Source organism: Colias philodice, chromosome 1 (assembly GCF_061535455.1).
Source record: "Colias philodice isolate Cphi_HAF_F1 chromosome 1, ilColPhil1 Martin Lab GWU primary, whole genome shotgun sequence".
Lineage (NCBI taxonomy): Eukaryota > Metazoa > Arthropoda > Insecta > Lepidoptera > Pieridae > Colias > Colias philodice.
The window spans coordinates 10,989,538-11,007,143 of NC_143086.1; the positions used below are offsets into that span (position 1 = coordinate 10,989,538).

Below are 17,606 nucleotides of genomic sequence, written 5' to 3' on the forward strand. Positions count from 1 at the left end.
AGGTACCTAACGTATAATGTAAAGTTCAAACTTAAAATGGAACAATTAAGGGTTGCGATATAGCAATTTAAAATTTCACTTCACCTCGCGATACTTTTATGTAAAGCTTACTGTATGATGTATAAAGATCAGTTATTGTTCGAATTAATTTCTGATATAACATAGTTGCGAGGAAAATTATATCTATAATACGATGCATGAAACTCGGATGACTTATCCGCAAGAGTAAACTCGATACTTTGTTACCTACTCCCACTAACAATCAACAACTTAATAACGTTCGATATTGGGAAATTTAATACTGTAGCCTAGTGAACCCCTAGTTCCCTGTATAGTTCTCAGAATATCGATATCATATGAAATTGGTAACACGGCTTGAAAATATACAACTACAAATTTAAGCCAGCCTTTGTTTTAGCGTTCTAAAATAACGCACATGAAAATATAAAACCTTTTACAAAACACGCGTCCATCAATGCATACGCAATTCTGCCTATCTGCACTTTGTAAAATGTAATCCATTTCATAGTTCATTCGTCTGTAAATATTTTATTTAAAACTTCGCGCATAAACAATGAATACTGTGCCAAACAGGACATTTTTTATGAATGGATTATAATGTTCTACGTAGTATGTTTTATTTTCATCGCCGCCGTGCTAATTTTAATGTGCGGTCGTGAAATATTTCTTAGATACAAACTAAATTTTGTTTGGCGTACGTCCAAATCTTTGTGACTAACCAAATTGTTTAATATCCTCACATAATTAAGTATTACAGAGACATTAATGTCATTTCCTGGTGGAATTGGTTAGAATCGTTCCCACAATATATTGCCAATTAAATGCCGTTTATAAGGTTCAAGTATGAATGTAAGCACTTCACAATATATCATGAACTGCGTAGTTAAGTGTTTACGTTGGAAACAAGCAGTTCGAGTGCATGAATTTATTGGTTATTCATAACAAAATTGCTTAGTCAATTATTATAGAATTTCCTACAAATACATTTTGTTTTCGGCCTATTTTGTTGAGTGGATGAACTATACAGTAATGATTTCACTTCTGAGTTCTGTCCTACTAAGAAAATGTTCTTATGCGTCGTTATTAAAAACACTGTTATCAGTTATTATAAACACTGATAACTGAAATCTGAACTTATAATTTGTTGTAACATTCAGATCAAACGAAAGTTTTCATACTGAAATACTTAGTAAATAGTAATATTACAGTTTGTGATATTATCACTTTGTATTATTATACAGAAATAGCACTTCATTCCCAAGTATAAAGCCCTATGGGTAATCTGTTTGTATATACAGCAGTTGTTTAGAAAGCTTAGTGCAATCCTCCTTATAAAGGAGATTTGAAATTAATTCATGAACATCGGGCTGTAAAATCGCATTGTTGCTCTATTATCAAAGCAGCTCTATAATAATACTTGTTACACGTATTTATAATTTATATTTTATGGTAATCGTCTCTATAAATATAGAAAAAAATATTTTTAGGTAAGACTCATATTTACCTCTTATCTGTATTTGGATAACAACGAAAACATAAAATATTTGCTTCCCATAAATAGTTTGTGATGTTTAATTAATATTTCGAAGTTTAATTAAATAAATTAAACCATCATCTTACTACTCCGAAACTGAATATAGCAATGCTCTTAACGTTCATCCATTAACGTACTCGAATTAATAAATTAGTTTAGTTTAGTTTCATCTATATGTAAACGGAACGTAATACGGTTTTCCAAAAATTATACGCCCAAACATAATTGCTGATCTCCACTGTAAATAAGAATTTATCACACAAATATAATTTAATAAAAGAAAAATTAAAACATATTGTTGAAAAAAAACACAAAAATATAGATTGTAGGTAAATAAAACCTCCGTAAGAAACAATAATATATACAAGGCAAATCAGTGGAGATAGCAAGCAAAGTAAACGAAGATTATTTACTCAAATAGAAGCAAGGTACGAATATATTATTATTATCACAAGGCTCCTTACAAAGTATATATATCTTAACACATTATATTAACTATTGCATACCCTAGATCTTTAAAATAAATCTTAAAAAATTGTTATATTAAAAAAATATAACTGATCATAAACTGCAAAAACCACTAAATACAAATAAACCGACAAGACATGTATAAAAATAAAAACTTTTATCAGTCAATAGCTAGAGATAAGACGCTACGTCTTAGATATCGTTATTATAGCTATATACTTAGGTCTTAGGAACGATATACACCTTAGTATCCAGCACAAGAACGGCTTATTGTTTCTTACGGGGTTTCCTGTATTGAAATAAAATAATGTTACTATTTTGGCATTGTATCGAATCGCACAGCTTTGATAAAAAAATCGCATGCAAAATATGACACCAATCGCATAGCTTTTTGATAAATAAACAAACAATTTGCAGCATACTTATAATTAAATTCGTTTTCATAATAAAGTTATACGATTCAGTATATAAACAATAGAGTACAAGTAAATACGTCGCAGTGCAAATAACATCAAGGATACTATAAATATTCAAATTATAATGAAAACAACTTAAGTGAAATATTGCCACCTGTTGTTTATTTATTGCTTTTATTCAATCAATAATGCATAAGATTGAGTGTGCATATTTAAGTAAATGTGGATAAAAAGAAAACGGTTAGCATTTTTTTTTCTTTTTTTGTATATGAGATACCTACCTCAACACAATTTTTCTTACAGTAGCATTTAATGAGAGTCGGTGTGAAGTACCCTACAGTACACTTTTCCTACTTTTCTCGAGGTAATGTACTTGTAAATGCTCGACTAGGTTTATAAGTTGACGTTTCATTCATTCTAGTGGTCAAACGTAACATAAACCTTCGAATATATCGACTGTAAGGAGAATGTGAATGTACCTACTCTGTAATGGAATATATATTTCGTATATTTATGGCTTTGAGGAAATAATTGTAAGTAGGTACATGTTATATGATCTGAGTAGGTTTTTCTTTATGACAAAGTAAACTCATATGGTCCGGGAGCCAGCAGCAGATTTTATGACCAAGTTCCTCTCAAGCGGTAATTAGTAAAATGCATCAAAGTATAGTATTATGAAGCCTCGTGAACGTCAGCTGGAGCTCGGTTGGGGGGAAGAGCGGTTGTAGCCTCCCGTATCAGCTGACGGTTTTTCCACCAAGATACAGCCAGCTGACATATATATTTATCCACAGTTACATATAAGCTATCATCAGGTAAATTTTTGTTTGAGAGGAAATAACGGAAAATAAATTTTTCTTTAAATTTAACTTTCATGTTCGAGACACCAGCTGACGTATAATACACCATGTTGTAACCAGCTGACTATTTTTTTTCGTTGAGATATTGGGTTAGCTACAATTTGACAAATTTTTAGCTGAGAGGAAATGAATGAATGAATGTATTTTTTTTCCTATGTGCGTGGGAGGCTACAACCGCTCACCCCCCCAACCGAGCGCCAGCTGACGTTCACGAGGCTTTATAATACTATACTCTCATGCGTCTGACGAATTATCTCTTGAGAGGAAATAGTTAACCAAATTTGCACCTGGCTCCCTAACCAATACGTTCTAAACGATTCTGGAATAAAAATAACCAGCGCTATAAACTTTTCTATCGAAAACATATATAAATCTATTTATACTTTTCAAAGAATAAATAATACGACAGCGTGACGATTTTTTTTTTAAATCTATTCTAATAATAAACCTGATGAATTACAAACACAGTGTTCATTTTAATGAGTCACTTTAAACAATTACTTTAAACCAACGTGTCATTATTATACGTTCTAAATATATTTGCATTTGAAATCGTTTTGTATCGCCTGTTCGATACGATAATATTTTAATGAGAAATGACATCAACAATTGCCTATTTCACTTAACATCATACGAAATGAAAGTGAGTTTTGTTTATTATATAGTGAAATTAACGTGGTTGAAAGATCAAAAAAGTCCTTAGAAGCATCCTTATAAAACAAACATAGAGGTAAGTTAGTTAAATACATATTACATAAGTTATCATTGGTCATTTCCAAGCAATATATTTTATGATAACAAACAATAGACACAAAATATAATATAAATATAAAATATGACACCCCTTATATAATTGTTGCATAGAAAAGCACTTACCGTTATATACAAGCGCGAAGAACGCCTTCTTAACAAGCAGTTGCGTGTCGAAGACGACCAGCTTCGCCGACGTCGGGATCAGATCGTAGCACTTGTGGAACTTGAAGAACTTCACGAATATCTGCGATTCGTCCTCTTCTGTAAATTAATAATAAAATATTATTTAATATGTTCGTAGAAACGGTAAAAATGTCGAAAAGACTGCTTATTCTGGTATTCATCTAAAATATCGGATATGCCTAATCATAAGATAAAACATTGAAATAGTCAAATCTACGTCTAATTATGATGATAAAAGTGGCAAACACTGCTTATTTAATATAGCCTGTCTATAATAACGGGTGTAATCGAACATATTGAAATACATTCTCAAAATAAGCAGCTTCTGCTTTGAAATAGAACGATACATGTTTAAGTTCACCTGGAACTAGGTTTTCTGTAATATCTATCCTGTCATTAAACATACTCATCCGTTATTAGCTATTACTTTTGCCGTACATCAAAAGAATACGTAAATACTACCTACTGATACTGTCATAAATCTCATATTTACTAGAGAAATCAATACGACGAATATTGAGTCACGCTTGAAAATAGTGTCAGGATATGCACGGTCGCTCTTCATCGTATAACCCGACAATTTCGTCATCAGTAATCAACTTGTAACCCAGTCGTTTGGGATTTCTTTTGAAGCCGCGTATCCACTGAGCAACATTTGGTCAACATGTACGACAACGTTGCACTACAGCATGATAATCTGTAGTAGAGGTTTTTTTTGTGTGGTGTTTCTCGATGTTAGCCAGAACAGCTGCTACATCTTAACGCGAACGCGTATTTCCAAACTATACATAGCCAGAACGCAACCATAGGAAACTGCTCGTGTATACTTTGTAATGCTGTTTTTAAGTTTGTTATTACAATATATACACGAAGTTTGCGTACTGATCGTGTATACTTTGTAACGCGGATGCTTGCTTCTTCGTTCCAAACTATACACGATCAGTACGCAAAATATGTATAACTAAATATAGCTACTACACCACTTACGCTTGAGCGAAATAATAAATATAGGCAATCAAAGACTTGTACAGCTATATTATATCTATCTACTTTTATTCTTCTTGATTGATTCAGTAAAATATGGAATAAAAATATTATTAGGTAAGCTTAGAAAAATAAATAGGTAACAGATATAAGGGTTACATATGGGTTAGGTTAGGTTCGTGTTTTTTTTAACTACACAAAAATAGCTTAAAATAGCGTCTTCTTCTGGACTTATTAGATTCTTACATTTTAGCACTATTGTCAATTGTAAGTCGTGCAGTATAGTCGGGAACGAAGACACAAGCATCCTCGATACAAAAAATATACGATCAGTACGCAACATTATATATATAATGTTTATTTAAAAAATAATGTTTTAATTATTTATTTAATATTTAATGTTTATTGTGTAAATATGTATACACAACACACATGCATTTTAATAATAGATTTCAAAACAGCAATACAATAATATAAACGCGAGCAATGGAAAGACGCCGCGCTTACTCCGAAACATACACGATAGTCCACATGCGTACTGGCGCTGTATACTTTGGAGCGCTATTCTTACTTACTTCACTACAAAGTATACGCGAGTATTTGCGTACTGCTGTTGTATAGATTGGAAGAACTTTGTAAAAAAGTTATTTCCAAACTATACGTGATTAGTTTCACACCGTTGCGTACTGGCCTTGTATAGTTTGGAAAGACGCAACGCGAACTGTTAAGTAGACCGTAGACAGACATAGTTCAACAAAATTTTAAATTATCACACTAACTTCCAACATGTTGTACAACATATCGCGCGCCAGATGTTGCCTAGTGGAAACGGGGCTTTATTTCCTTCAATTACGCCAACTTGCGCTCTCCAATATTCAGATTGCCAAGCGACACGTGTAAAACACACACGTTACTGATGTGTCTTGATAAGCGAGGTCCTTAAGGAGGATGGATTGGATAATGTAGACGCAACCGACACTCCTACGTTCTCATAACAGGATAATATACGTACGGGCTGATAACAATTCTTTTTATATAACTGTATTACGTCGAAATTGTTACATTGAAGCTTTGAATGTATATAGCAAAGTAATACAATCTCGTTACATACATAGGCTTTTAGCAGAATAAACGTGGGATGTCGAGCTTTGTTGGTTTTCAGTGCTTCAATTAAGTGCAATCGCTCACTGTTTTGTATGTGTTGCCAAACAAACCAAATTTGACTAGAGAATTTGTTTTATTCGCGAACAGTTCCATTAATCAACGCGAATACAGGGATCAAAATTCGATGAAAAGAACAATTCATTTCAAGTATAGTGTATACGTATTCAATCGTGACAAGTACGAAACCGAAATTTTTATCACATCTGAGTAGGTATTCATTAACATGTTCAATTTGCAGTACCAAATATGTACATACCATGAAACAAAAGCAAATATTTTAGTCATGATTTTGGCACTGAAAATAATCTTGTAAACTAAATTATATTATTTATAGCTATCTCTGGACTGACTATCTAACTAGGTACGAAAATGGGACATCTCTCCTCAGCTATAATCTACCTTAATGACTACAAGGTTTATTATGAAACTTGTCACGGAATTTTTTATATAAATGAGCTTCGTTTGCAGATTGAATTTTTGAATTTCTACAAAAATGTAAAACAAATCCACTTTGGCAAATTACCTAAATATCATTAAAGTGATAATGAAAATGACTACTATTTATTTTGTGTGTACAGGAATAGAGAATTTAGCAGTACCTAAATACGATATTTATAAATATGTAAGTATATCAATACCATTATATTGATTACTAGCTTCCGCCCGCGACTCCGTCCGCGCGGATGTCCGTACTCCGTCTTCGCGTGGATGGTTTATTTCTCCATTTTGAGTAACTCTGACAATGACATCTTATAGGGTTTGGTATCGATCCAGTAACACCCCCTGCTATTTATTTTTTCAATATTTTCAATGTACAGAATTGACCCTTCTACAGATTTATTATATGTATAGAAGATATCTAAAATTTCGAATCTATTCTAATAGATAGTAATAAATTCCATTATAGTTGAAGGACTCCACATATACAAGTTAAATCGGACGAATCTAATAAAGATGAGTGACATGTACGACCGCAATACAATTAACGTGCAATTCCTGAAACTTTCCTGGATGTTCGCAATTGCATTTCGCAACTATAAACTTGGACAGGAACACTTATATTTGTCACACGTAATTTACGAATGATACCTATTATACGTATTGTTGGTACAAATTATGAATGCATAAAATCAGCTTGTAATTAGAGTAGTGTTACGAACAACGTGATCCAATTACTTACACTGTTTTAACCACAGGTTTTAACAATATGGTTGATGCTACATTCTTGAATAGAAGCTGATATCGACAAACGTTGATAAGCCTATTGTGTCTAAATTCATATTGTTACATCCGTTTATTGTACCCTCATATGCTCGCATCCTATTTAAATTTAGTAGGAACATTTTAGTAGGAATTTCCAATAGTCCAAAATATCAGACCCATCTTGCTGGAAACTGTCTGATATAATTTGCTAAAATTGTATTATGATCGGCTTTTTGAGAAGTCTAAGAGCTCTCATAATGGTACTTATCTATTTTTAACAACTAAAATAAGGGACACAGGAATATTACGATATGATATCGTCTACGTTTTGTGCAAGGCAATATATGATTCACATTCATTGTTATCGAGCACTAATTAATTAATTAATTAATTCTCATGAATTAAACGTCGATTTTCTTTTGGCCTCATTTGATTGCACAAGACAAATTTTATTACAACACTACTTGATTTAAACCGGACCAATCTAAGCGACTCTGAGCGTCGAATTTGACACTTTAATCATACTAAGGTTGTACTAAGGTTACAAATGGAACCACATTTTGTAGGGTAATATAAAACTTCACTAATATCATCATCGGAAACTATAATGATATCCTCGATATAATTGGCATAAATTACAAACGTTAAATTTGAGAATATGATTATTATTAATCAGCTGACGAGTTATATTATCTAGATAAATATATATGATATGAGGTTGTATTTATGCTTTTATCATTTTTCAAATAGTATGATGAATGATAAAGTTATCAGCCGGCAAATCGACATTTATTTTTTTCTTAAATTTATGTAATTAGTTTTGAATTAGGTTAATTCATTGATGTTGATTGTTGAATAATTACGAAATTAGTCATTTTCATTAAAATACAAAAATGGATTACCTAAACAGCGCTTAAGCGCTAAAAAAATAGGTTGATTGAATAGGACCTCTTTTAAGATTCATAAATTCAAAAGCTTGACTACACAGTCGGACTTTATTCTACACAATAAAATTAGTTAAAAGGAACTTTTGAATCAAGAAAGAGTTAGGTTATTTTTGATCTAAGAAAACAAACGTTCCCCAAGAAGGAAGGGCTATGAAATAATACCTACGATTGTTTAAATTTGCGATACCCGGTGTGAGCATTCAACAATAATTATTCATGTTTGAATTACATTAAATTCAATGCAGTTAAAACTACTTCATGTTAAAACACTCACATACATACATAAATCATTACAATTAAGCTTCCCACGCTGAGTTTTTATTTAAAAAAGCCACGTGTGTGTGCGCCGTTTGTTTATTTATGTTCTGAGCGTTGCGCAAACCATGTTGAGGCCGTCTTCTGACGTCACCGGGAACCTCGGAGTGACGTAAGGTCATTATCGATATGAGCAGCAGATTTAATTATGAAGGTAAAATTCTTGTTACCCGCTAAAAAAAAATTCATGAGTTCGCAAGGTCGTGCAACGTTTGTGTTCCGACAAATTTGACGACACTAATTTCACAGAAGATCGAAATTGAATCATACATATTCCCTAAAAGTTAAAACACAATCCGTCACACGTCAAAAATTTTAGATGGACGAGTATCCGAATGTCGGCCACTGTATTCCGTTCGTTATCACGCCGCGTCGCGTCTATAACATAAACACGCGACTCAAGACAGGGGAGCAACGCGTGGGAGGCATAAACAAGCCGGCACCTTTTTCTAGCCAATCAGTGAGGAATGTTTTCCACGCGCGGCCAACTGCTTCGAACTCCTTGATGAGCTCGATAGAGTAGACGGATTCTTCGCCGCCGTCGTCTACGGCGAGGGCAGGGTGGTCCGAGAAGTAGTGTAGGCGCAGCATGCGCAGGGGTCGGGCGGCGCATCGCCCGCCGCCTTTCGGTGCGGCCCGCCGCGCCTCCCACGGCTCACTGCTAAATATACGCGAGGCGCTCGCGCACCCGAGTCTGAACTTGACACCGGCCACAGTTTGGCGTCTTTCCCGCGGCCCACGCCTACCCTGCTGTGCCGGGGAGACGCGACTACAACACATCCGACGCACTACACAAGAACTACACCAAACTAACGCTAAATATAATCTGTACCAGATCCAAATTTATCGCGAAATTACAGTCAACCGCGCAAATTTAATGTTAATATTATATTGTATGGCAAGCCGAACTAATCAGAAATGTAAACCATAGAATGCACTTTAATGAGTAATAAATATGAAACGAAATATAAATGATAACGGAGAAAGTGGTATTTTCAATATAACCATGAAAGATACATATTATAATTTTATTGCTTTATTGTCATGATTAAAATTACATTATTAAGCTATTGCATAGCTTCTATCGCGGGCCTTGATCGCAGGGACCGAATCCAGAAATTCCGTAACGAAAAAACCTCACGCTCCCCACTCCGACGTGCACGGAGGTGTGGCTTGAAGGCATAGCATGCAATAGCTTTACCGCGGCAGTCCCCGAGTGCCACACGTCTTTTTTTAAATACCCTCACCTATATAAATAGATTATAAGTATCTTACGTTACCCGGTAGGATATCTACTTATAGTTATTAACTCATTATATAAATTATAAAATATTTACATTACATTTTAGCAACTAAAATTTACTTACAAAAATGTATAATCTTGTATGATTGTACATAACAAATCGCACCTTTTGTAAATAACAGTCTTTTCTCACTCATAATCCACAATAAATTTCCATCTCTCACTAAATACTTTAACATATTTGGTTAAATACTTTTATAAAATACGTGTATTTAAAGAATTGTATACCGATACAATGATACAGAATTATTTTATCGCTATCGATCGTAAACTTAATACAATCATATTTACAATAAAACGAAGCGATAACTTGTACTTCATTCAAATGTTGACCGTGGTATAGCGTAATGTTAAATGTCATTTTTAATATTTTCTTTTGATATTTTACTGCAAGGATAAAAAAATAAAGCGTATTGTATTAACCTAACTCTGATAAGAAGACGCAGTAAAACATAAACAAATAAGAATAAACAATAAAATCTGGGTCACATCAAAACAAACCAAACATAATATAAATAGGGAAAATAATTATAAATACAATAGAAACATAATATATCACAAAACTTTCATATTATATTAACAAACATTATTTAGTTTTTGTTATCAACAATGCTACACTCGGAGCAATCAATATAGTAATGTATGCTTTTGATTACAATTCAGCACCTATAAATATTTCCCTTTATATCTCTAAGGTTTTACTGCGAGCGAGAGAAATAATCATGTTAGTTGCTCTATTTAATTGGTTTTCTGATTAATAAACAATCAATATTAATAGCCGTTAAGCATATGCTCAATAAAAATATGTTGTCTTAGTTATTTATGTTGCTAAATAAAATAAAAATTGATTAAAATGTATATATTTTCAGATATTAAACATATCTATAATAGTTTTGATATTCAATATAAAAAAGTGAAGACCTCTTAAGCGAGATGTCGGAGATATTTTTCATTATAATTTCATTATTGATTTTTCTTTGTACCACTCATAAATTTGACTGTTTTGTAAGATCAAACTCGAGACCTTATGTTGATAATGTGATCTATCATATTGATCTGAATGTGATCTATCATTAGAGGATTACATTGAATTTTAATAGAATCCTCACCTAAAACCACCCAGTACAATTAATTATCTCGGCCTATTGCAACCCGCAAATTCGGGCTCAAATGTGAGTTCCAGACTCAGTTTGTAAAAGAAGATTGGAACCGTTATTTTATTCAACACGAATATTCACACCGTAAAGGCTCTTTATAATTGTAAAAGCAACAGAACAAAAATCGGAAATAGCCTCGCTCACTGTGACACGAGTTCAATTCAAAGGTATCGGAATGAACCTGTTCGAAATAGTGCCAATCAAATAACTTGATAGCTCCACAGAAACAAATGGAAACACGACCTCCGGTTAATCTTTTGCAGCTCCGAACCGAAACTGTTTTTTACCAATTACTCGTAATTTATATTGAATTTATTTGGTAGTTTTTTGTATTAGGTACAATGCTCATTTGTCCAAAGCAGTCCCTTCGATAAGTGGAATGCAGTCTTTAGAATGAAATGATCAAATTAAAACAACTGTGATGTTACTTAAACTAACTATACAAAATAACAGTTCGAAACAATAATCTACAGAGCATTTTAGTCCCAATTGATTATTAATGTATATTCATAATCGATAAGTAAATTAAATAAGAATTTGATATACATAAAATCGATTACAAACAAATTAATGTGTTGACATTTTCAAAACTAATGCAAATCTGGCTTGGCATTTTAAATCAAAATAGTTCATACTCCGAGCTATCGAATACTACATGATTTTAAATCACAGTTAAGTATGAAAATGATAACCAAGAATCGTAAATTAAATAACTTATAGGTACGATATTGTTGTTACGCAAGAGTGTAGATTTTTATCATATTAAATCATCACACTATTTTCTATTTAACTGCAGCCAGCTTGAAAACAGTCGACATGTTTTCAAGTTCCAAGTACTCACATACTTTTAGCATGCACTAACAGCATCAGACTTTTAGAATACAGCGAGTTAGATTCAATGTAACGCGGAATATCACAGCAGCGACATTTCCTTAATTATATTCTATACGTTGAGCCGTGAGTGCATATACACGTTTTACTAACTCACCTAGGTCAGATAGATTAACTTTTTCCAGGAATGGATCCACTACCGGCAGCTGAAAAAGAAAACAAACTTTAATATTGTAACCTTAGATTACGCTACTTCGCATTAAATAAGTGATTATAGTGAGACCTAATTTAAAAGGAAAAGCTTAAATTATATTACCCACTCATATTTCATGAATTAAATAGCATTATGAAGCGGGTCACACTTCGTTTTGAATATGACTTTAGTATGACGTAGCACTTTTTTCCGCTACTATTTTGTATAAGTATATCAAAAATATAGCACTAAACAGAATGCTTTTTGTTCACTTTTTTGCTGAAAGTCATCATATACTTACATAAAAAGCTTCACTATATGTTGTTGAATACAATAGGTTTTTATGATATAGGTAGTTTAAAAAGTTCTATAAATAGTTAGTGAGCTCGCTAGAAAAAAGTAACTGAAGTGTTATTGTTTTATTTTTTATAATAAAATATAAAAATACAATACAAGTCCAATAATTAATTAAAACATAAAATTTTATAAAATTGTAAAATTATGCTGTCATAACAAAGCTTCATATATAAATAAAGACTACCCTGAAATTTTACTTAAAGACATCTTGTAATATTACTCCAGCTAATCTGGATGCTGCCTAAATTATTTTTCAATTATAGCAAAAATTTTAACAAAGTTTGTAGCAAAACTGCCCAGATGTATTTATAAAAATGAATTCTCTCTATGTAAGCTCGCTTGCATAAGGTCAAGGTTTTTTGAGGAGCAGTCGTTTGCAGCTCCATGCATCATCTGATAAAATGTTATTGTACGCAACTGTCAGAAAGGCTTTTAAATTTTTGATACAAACAACAGTACCACATCTAGCTCAATATATAGGTACCTGTATCAAAGTCGTGTAAGATGTAGAATCCGAAATCGGGAACGGATTTATTGGTTTCGTTAGATTTGTCTTCGCTAGGATTAGGTAAAATCAGTCAGAAAAAATTGAGAAAAACTACAAAAAAATATGACTACACTATGGTTCCGGCGCGAAACGCTAGTATAAGAAGAGAGAGAAAACTCACATAGTGCTAAAGTAATAAAATGTCATTCATAAATAATGTGAATTAAAACTGCAACTATTCAAAATCGTACAGTAAAACTGCAGAAGACGAGCCTCAAACAGAACACAATACTCTAATCTAGGTCAAGTGATTCCACACTAATTTGTGAATTATATTCGCATAGCAATATTATTATTTGTAACAACCGTTACAATAGATATCGGAACAGGAAAAGTAAAAGATAAGATTAGAAACACTTTAGTGTGGCACAGCTATTTTGTGTTTACACTAATAATACACTATAAAGTATATTTACACGAAGAAGGGACAGGTATTTTTTTTAATTAATTAATAAGTTCGATAAGCGATTAGTTGAGCGCTTTCCTAATCAACTTATTGAGGAAATATCACTACATGGTATAAAACAAAGTCGCTTTCTCTGTCCCTATGTCCCTTTGTATGCTTAAATCTTTGAAACTACGCAACGGATTTTGATGCGGTTTTTTTTTAATAGATAGAGTGATTCAAGAGGAAGGTTTTAGTATATAATTTATTAGGTATTAGACAAAGCGGGCGAAGCCGCGGGCGGTTAGCTAGATTGAAATAAAGCTATGTTTACAAAGTATTAGATATAGGAAATGATAAATATTTGTACCGCGAAAAATAATAATTAAAATACAAGTAGGTATAGGTGAAGTTAGCCAGTACTTTAATGGTTTCATGGATTGTTTCTTAATTAAAAATATGTATATGATTTACTAACTTGAAAATTATAAAATTAAGTCATTGGTTTTTTTCATCTTTACCTTATGGTGTTTATTTTTCTTTTTAAAACTTCACCTCTACATAGATACATAAACGGATAGGTAGCCATATATGTATTTTTAAAAAGAAACATTAAACTACATAATTATTATACGAAAAATTAGAACTTCGAAATTCTCATTCGGTAAACAAGGGTTGATTTATACACAAAAAATATTATTTATATTAAGACAATAATAGACAACGTATAAGCATCTATGTATTATTTAATTTACAGATACTATTGACGGTAGATGCACTATCAATTACCCTCATTGTTCGAAGGCTGCCTCTATAAAAGCAATTGCAGGGATTCACAAACTGAGCTTCAAGATTTAACTTTGTTGTTTATAGAAGAACTTTATTACTTAGCAATACATAATAAAAAGTCTTTCAATACATCTTATATAACTTCTTATTACGTAAATAAATAATCTCATTACCATTGTTACTTTTTAGACGCCTAATTATACAAATAGTGATATAAGCACGTGGACTGTATTTTTTATATAAATTAACGACAAGAAAATAAATACCCATAATATATTTATTAGTAAATGTCCTTTGGCCAGATTAATTTAAAAATAGATAACAATATTTATGACTTGTTATTGTTTGCTGCAAACGTGGAGGTATTTAAATTACGACAAACGAATATATAAGCAGTTCTTTTACAAATTATAAAAAAAAATGTATAACTAACTTTAATTCTATAAAAGGCATAAATAATAAAAACCTAACATCACATCTATTCGTAAATAATCTTATCAGTAATTACATTTCATTTCATTAAATTATCTTAACAAATCCAAAGCAATCTCCTCATCTCAAGTCACAAATATGACGCCTCGGTCAATAAACTTACCCCTCTAGCATCCCGGAACAAAATAGCGGCGTGGTGGGGGTCCAGCGAGGCGTCCGAGGCACGATGCCTCGCCGCCGGCACGTTGCCCAACGAGAAACGCCGCCTCTCCGCCTCTTGCGATGTTGTTCGACGGAGGTGCGCACCTGCAAGAATATGGGCTCTTTAGATGCTTTCGGTGAAGGTGAACATAGCAAAAGTATCCAAGTAGTAAAGTTTGGAAACATTTAACACTAGATTCCCGCCCACGGCTTCGCTCGCGTATTAAAGAAAAACCCGCCTAGCTCCCTTCCCTGTGGGATTTCCGGGATATTTATATTCTATTGTAGGTCTTCAGTTATCTACATGGAAAATTTCATTGTAATCGGTTCAGTAGTGAAACATGATAGAATAACAAACATCCATCCATCCATACTTACAAATGTTCGTGTTTATAATATTAGTGGGATAAACCAGTAGTTGCTATGTGGCAAGCTATTCTGCAAACTGAAGGAAAACATCGACACCGCACGAGAAGTAAAGTTTGACAACATAATGAAGACCACTCCGTATTTGGTCAGATTGTATGCAGACTATCCCTTATAACCAATACCTACTGTTCTTCGTAAACATCGTGATGATGGATTTGTCAATAACCAAAATAAATGACGTGCGACATTCACTGGCTCAAACTCGTCAAATGGTATGTCTATGCAGTCAGAAATCTGATGATAGTATACTAGGAACATTTATCTTTACTAGGTTTATTTCTGCCCGTTACATATCTTGATGGATCTCTAGGTATAGGTCCACTGGGTCGCGGAAGAATTCCAACAAATACCCGCGGCCCCATCATTAAAGCGGCTCGACGGAACACAGTGGGGTTTTAGTCGGTAAGAATCCGACATAACCCACGGCTCCTTCCCCGGGGGCCGTGGGTATCTTTGGAAGATTTCCCCACTATAAAAAAAAAAAAAAAAAAAAAGGTATAGGTCCACTGACTCCCAACTCTCATGTACTTATTCATACAATTCAAAAATTAATACTTAATTAAAAGTACAATATAAAGAATGTACAATTATAAAAAAACGTTGTTAAATTCTAAATGGTTTTATAAATTGATTGCCTACTACTACCTACTTTTTTTTTTCATTTTTCTAATGCTGTGTTTCATTTGTATACCTAATGGTTTGGGTCATAAGTGCAGATGCGGTTGACGTCCCATACTCTATGCTTTATTTCAATTCCATATACGTATTCGTTATTAAGATAAGAAAAATACTTCCAACCGAAGTAATTAACACTAGAAAATTAATTATTTTCAAAATTTATTTCACTTTTGTCCATAGTTACTCTCTCCAATAATGAAAACTCTTATTATCGAAATTATTATTAAAACTGAGCATGACGTAGGTATATGACGAGGTGGTTATTGATATGGACTTTGATCTCATGACTCTTTCGGGTTAATTTAATTAAAAGAACGCGTTAATCTTCACAGTGTCACATACAGTCACATGATATTTAAATGACGAAAAAATTTTGGCAGTTTTCCTTCTCGTTTAATACTTCATAATATTATATTTTTTGTTAATAAAAGAATTAGTCCATTGAAATATTACATTTTTAGGCCTAACCTTGCGTTTTTTAGAGGACGCAATTTTATTTTTTTACTAAAATAGTATTCACTTCGGAGGGCTATAAAACCTTAGCTATTGACGTAATGAAAAAATGTTGTTAATAAAAGTTGTTCCTCGAAAAACAATCTACAAAAATGGTCTGATATCATTTCTTCGTAAAATGATAAAATAAAGTTTTATTGAAAAATATAAGTAACTCTAATTTTTTAACATTTTCGCTTATAACTTTTTTATTTATAGTTCTACGACAAAAAGTTACTGAACCAAAGTTGTAGAGAATTTAATTTGCAACAAATAATTCAAACATTGTTTTATTATCAGATAAATAGTTTAAGAGATATTATCGTAAAAACCATTACAACCGCTATTTTCAAGATGGCGGCCGTGGGACAAGAATGGCGACCCCACAAACTTGGTGATAGCTTCACACTGACTACACATCAAAAAAATAAAATTGCGTCCTCTATAGTCGAGCCAATTTAATAGGCAACATTTGACGTCTATCAATTTTATCTTCGAAGAGAGGTAACCTGCTTAAAAACATCGATTAAAGTGAATTAATCGATACGGATTTGAAACATTTGTCAATCGAATTTATTAATTTATGATGATTTTTATTCAAAAGTAATCAATGCATTCGATTCTAGATGTCAGATTTCGATTTTTAGAGTAACATCTCTGGTATTTAAAAAGAAAAAAGGTTTATTGACACAAAATTGTAGCGACGTCAGTTCTTCAATTCAGAAATTGTTTATTATGTTTAGAATGGTTTATCAGTAAAATGAAATCTTAAATTACTTGTGTCGGTCATTATTATTATAAATATGTAATCGTAATTGAAAAAAGTTAAGCAAATGTGCAGATCTAACAAAACGAAATATCATGTTATTCTATGTCGTCGTTACTAGGTTACGTTTTTTAATTTTGTTGAACTGTCAAATGTTGCCTATTAAAATGGCTCTACTATAATAAATGCAACCCCAAA

At 32.5% G+C, this 17,606-nt stretch overlaps 1 protein-coding gene and 1 long non-coding RNA gene across 4 annotated transcripts in view; one reads left to right on the forward strand and one right to left on the reverse strand.

Moving 5' to 3' along the window:
- Positions 1–17,606, forward strand: part of LOC149491334 (uncharacterized) — a 423,150-nt gene that overhangs the window by 82,824 nt on the left and 322,720 nt on the right. The gene's annotated exons all lie outside the window — the stretch shown is intronic.
- The window catches only part of LOC149491336 (uncharacterized), a 72,682-nt gene that overhangs the window by 7,086 nt on the left and 47,990 nt on the right, over positions 1–17,606 (reverse strand). For all 3 annotated transcript variants that reach the window (XM_089715187.1, XM_089715177.1, XM_089715167.1), the window contains exons 9-11: positions 15,006–15,148; positions 12,297–12,345; positions 4,176–4,313 (exon numbers count right to left, since the gene is read on the reverse strand). In XM_089715187.1, coding sequence (XP_089571313.1) covers positions 4,176–4,313; positions 12,297–12,345; positions 15,006–15,148 — 330 coding nt within the window. The remainder of the gene's footprint in view (positions 1–4,175; positions 4,314–12,296; positions 12,346–15,005; positions 15,149–17,606) is intronic.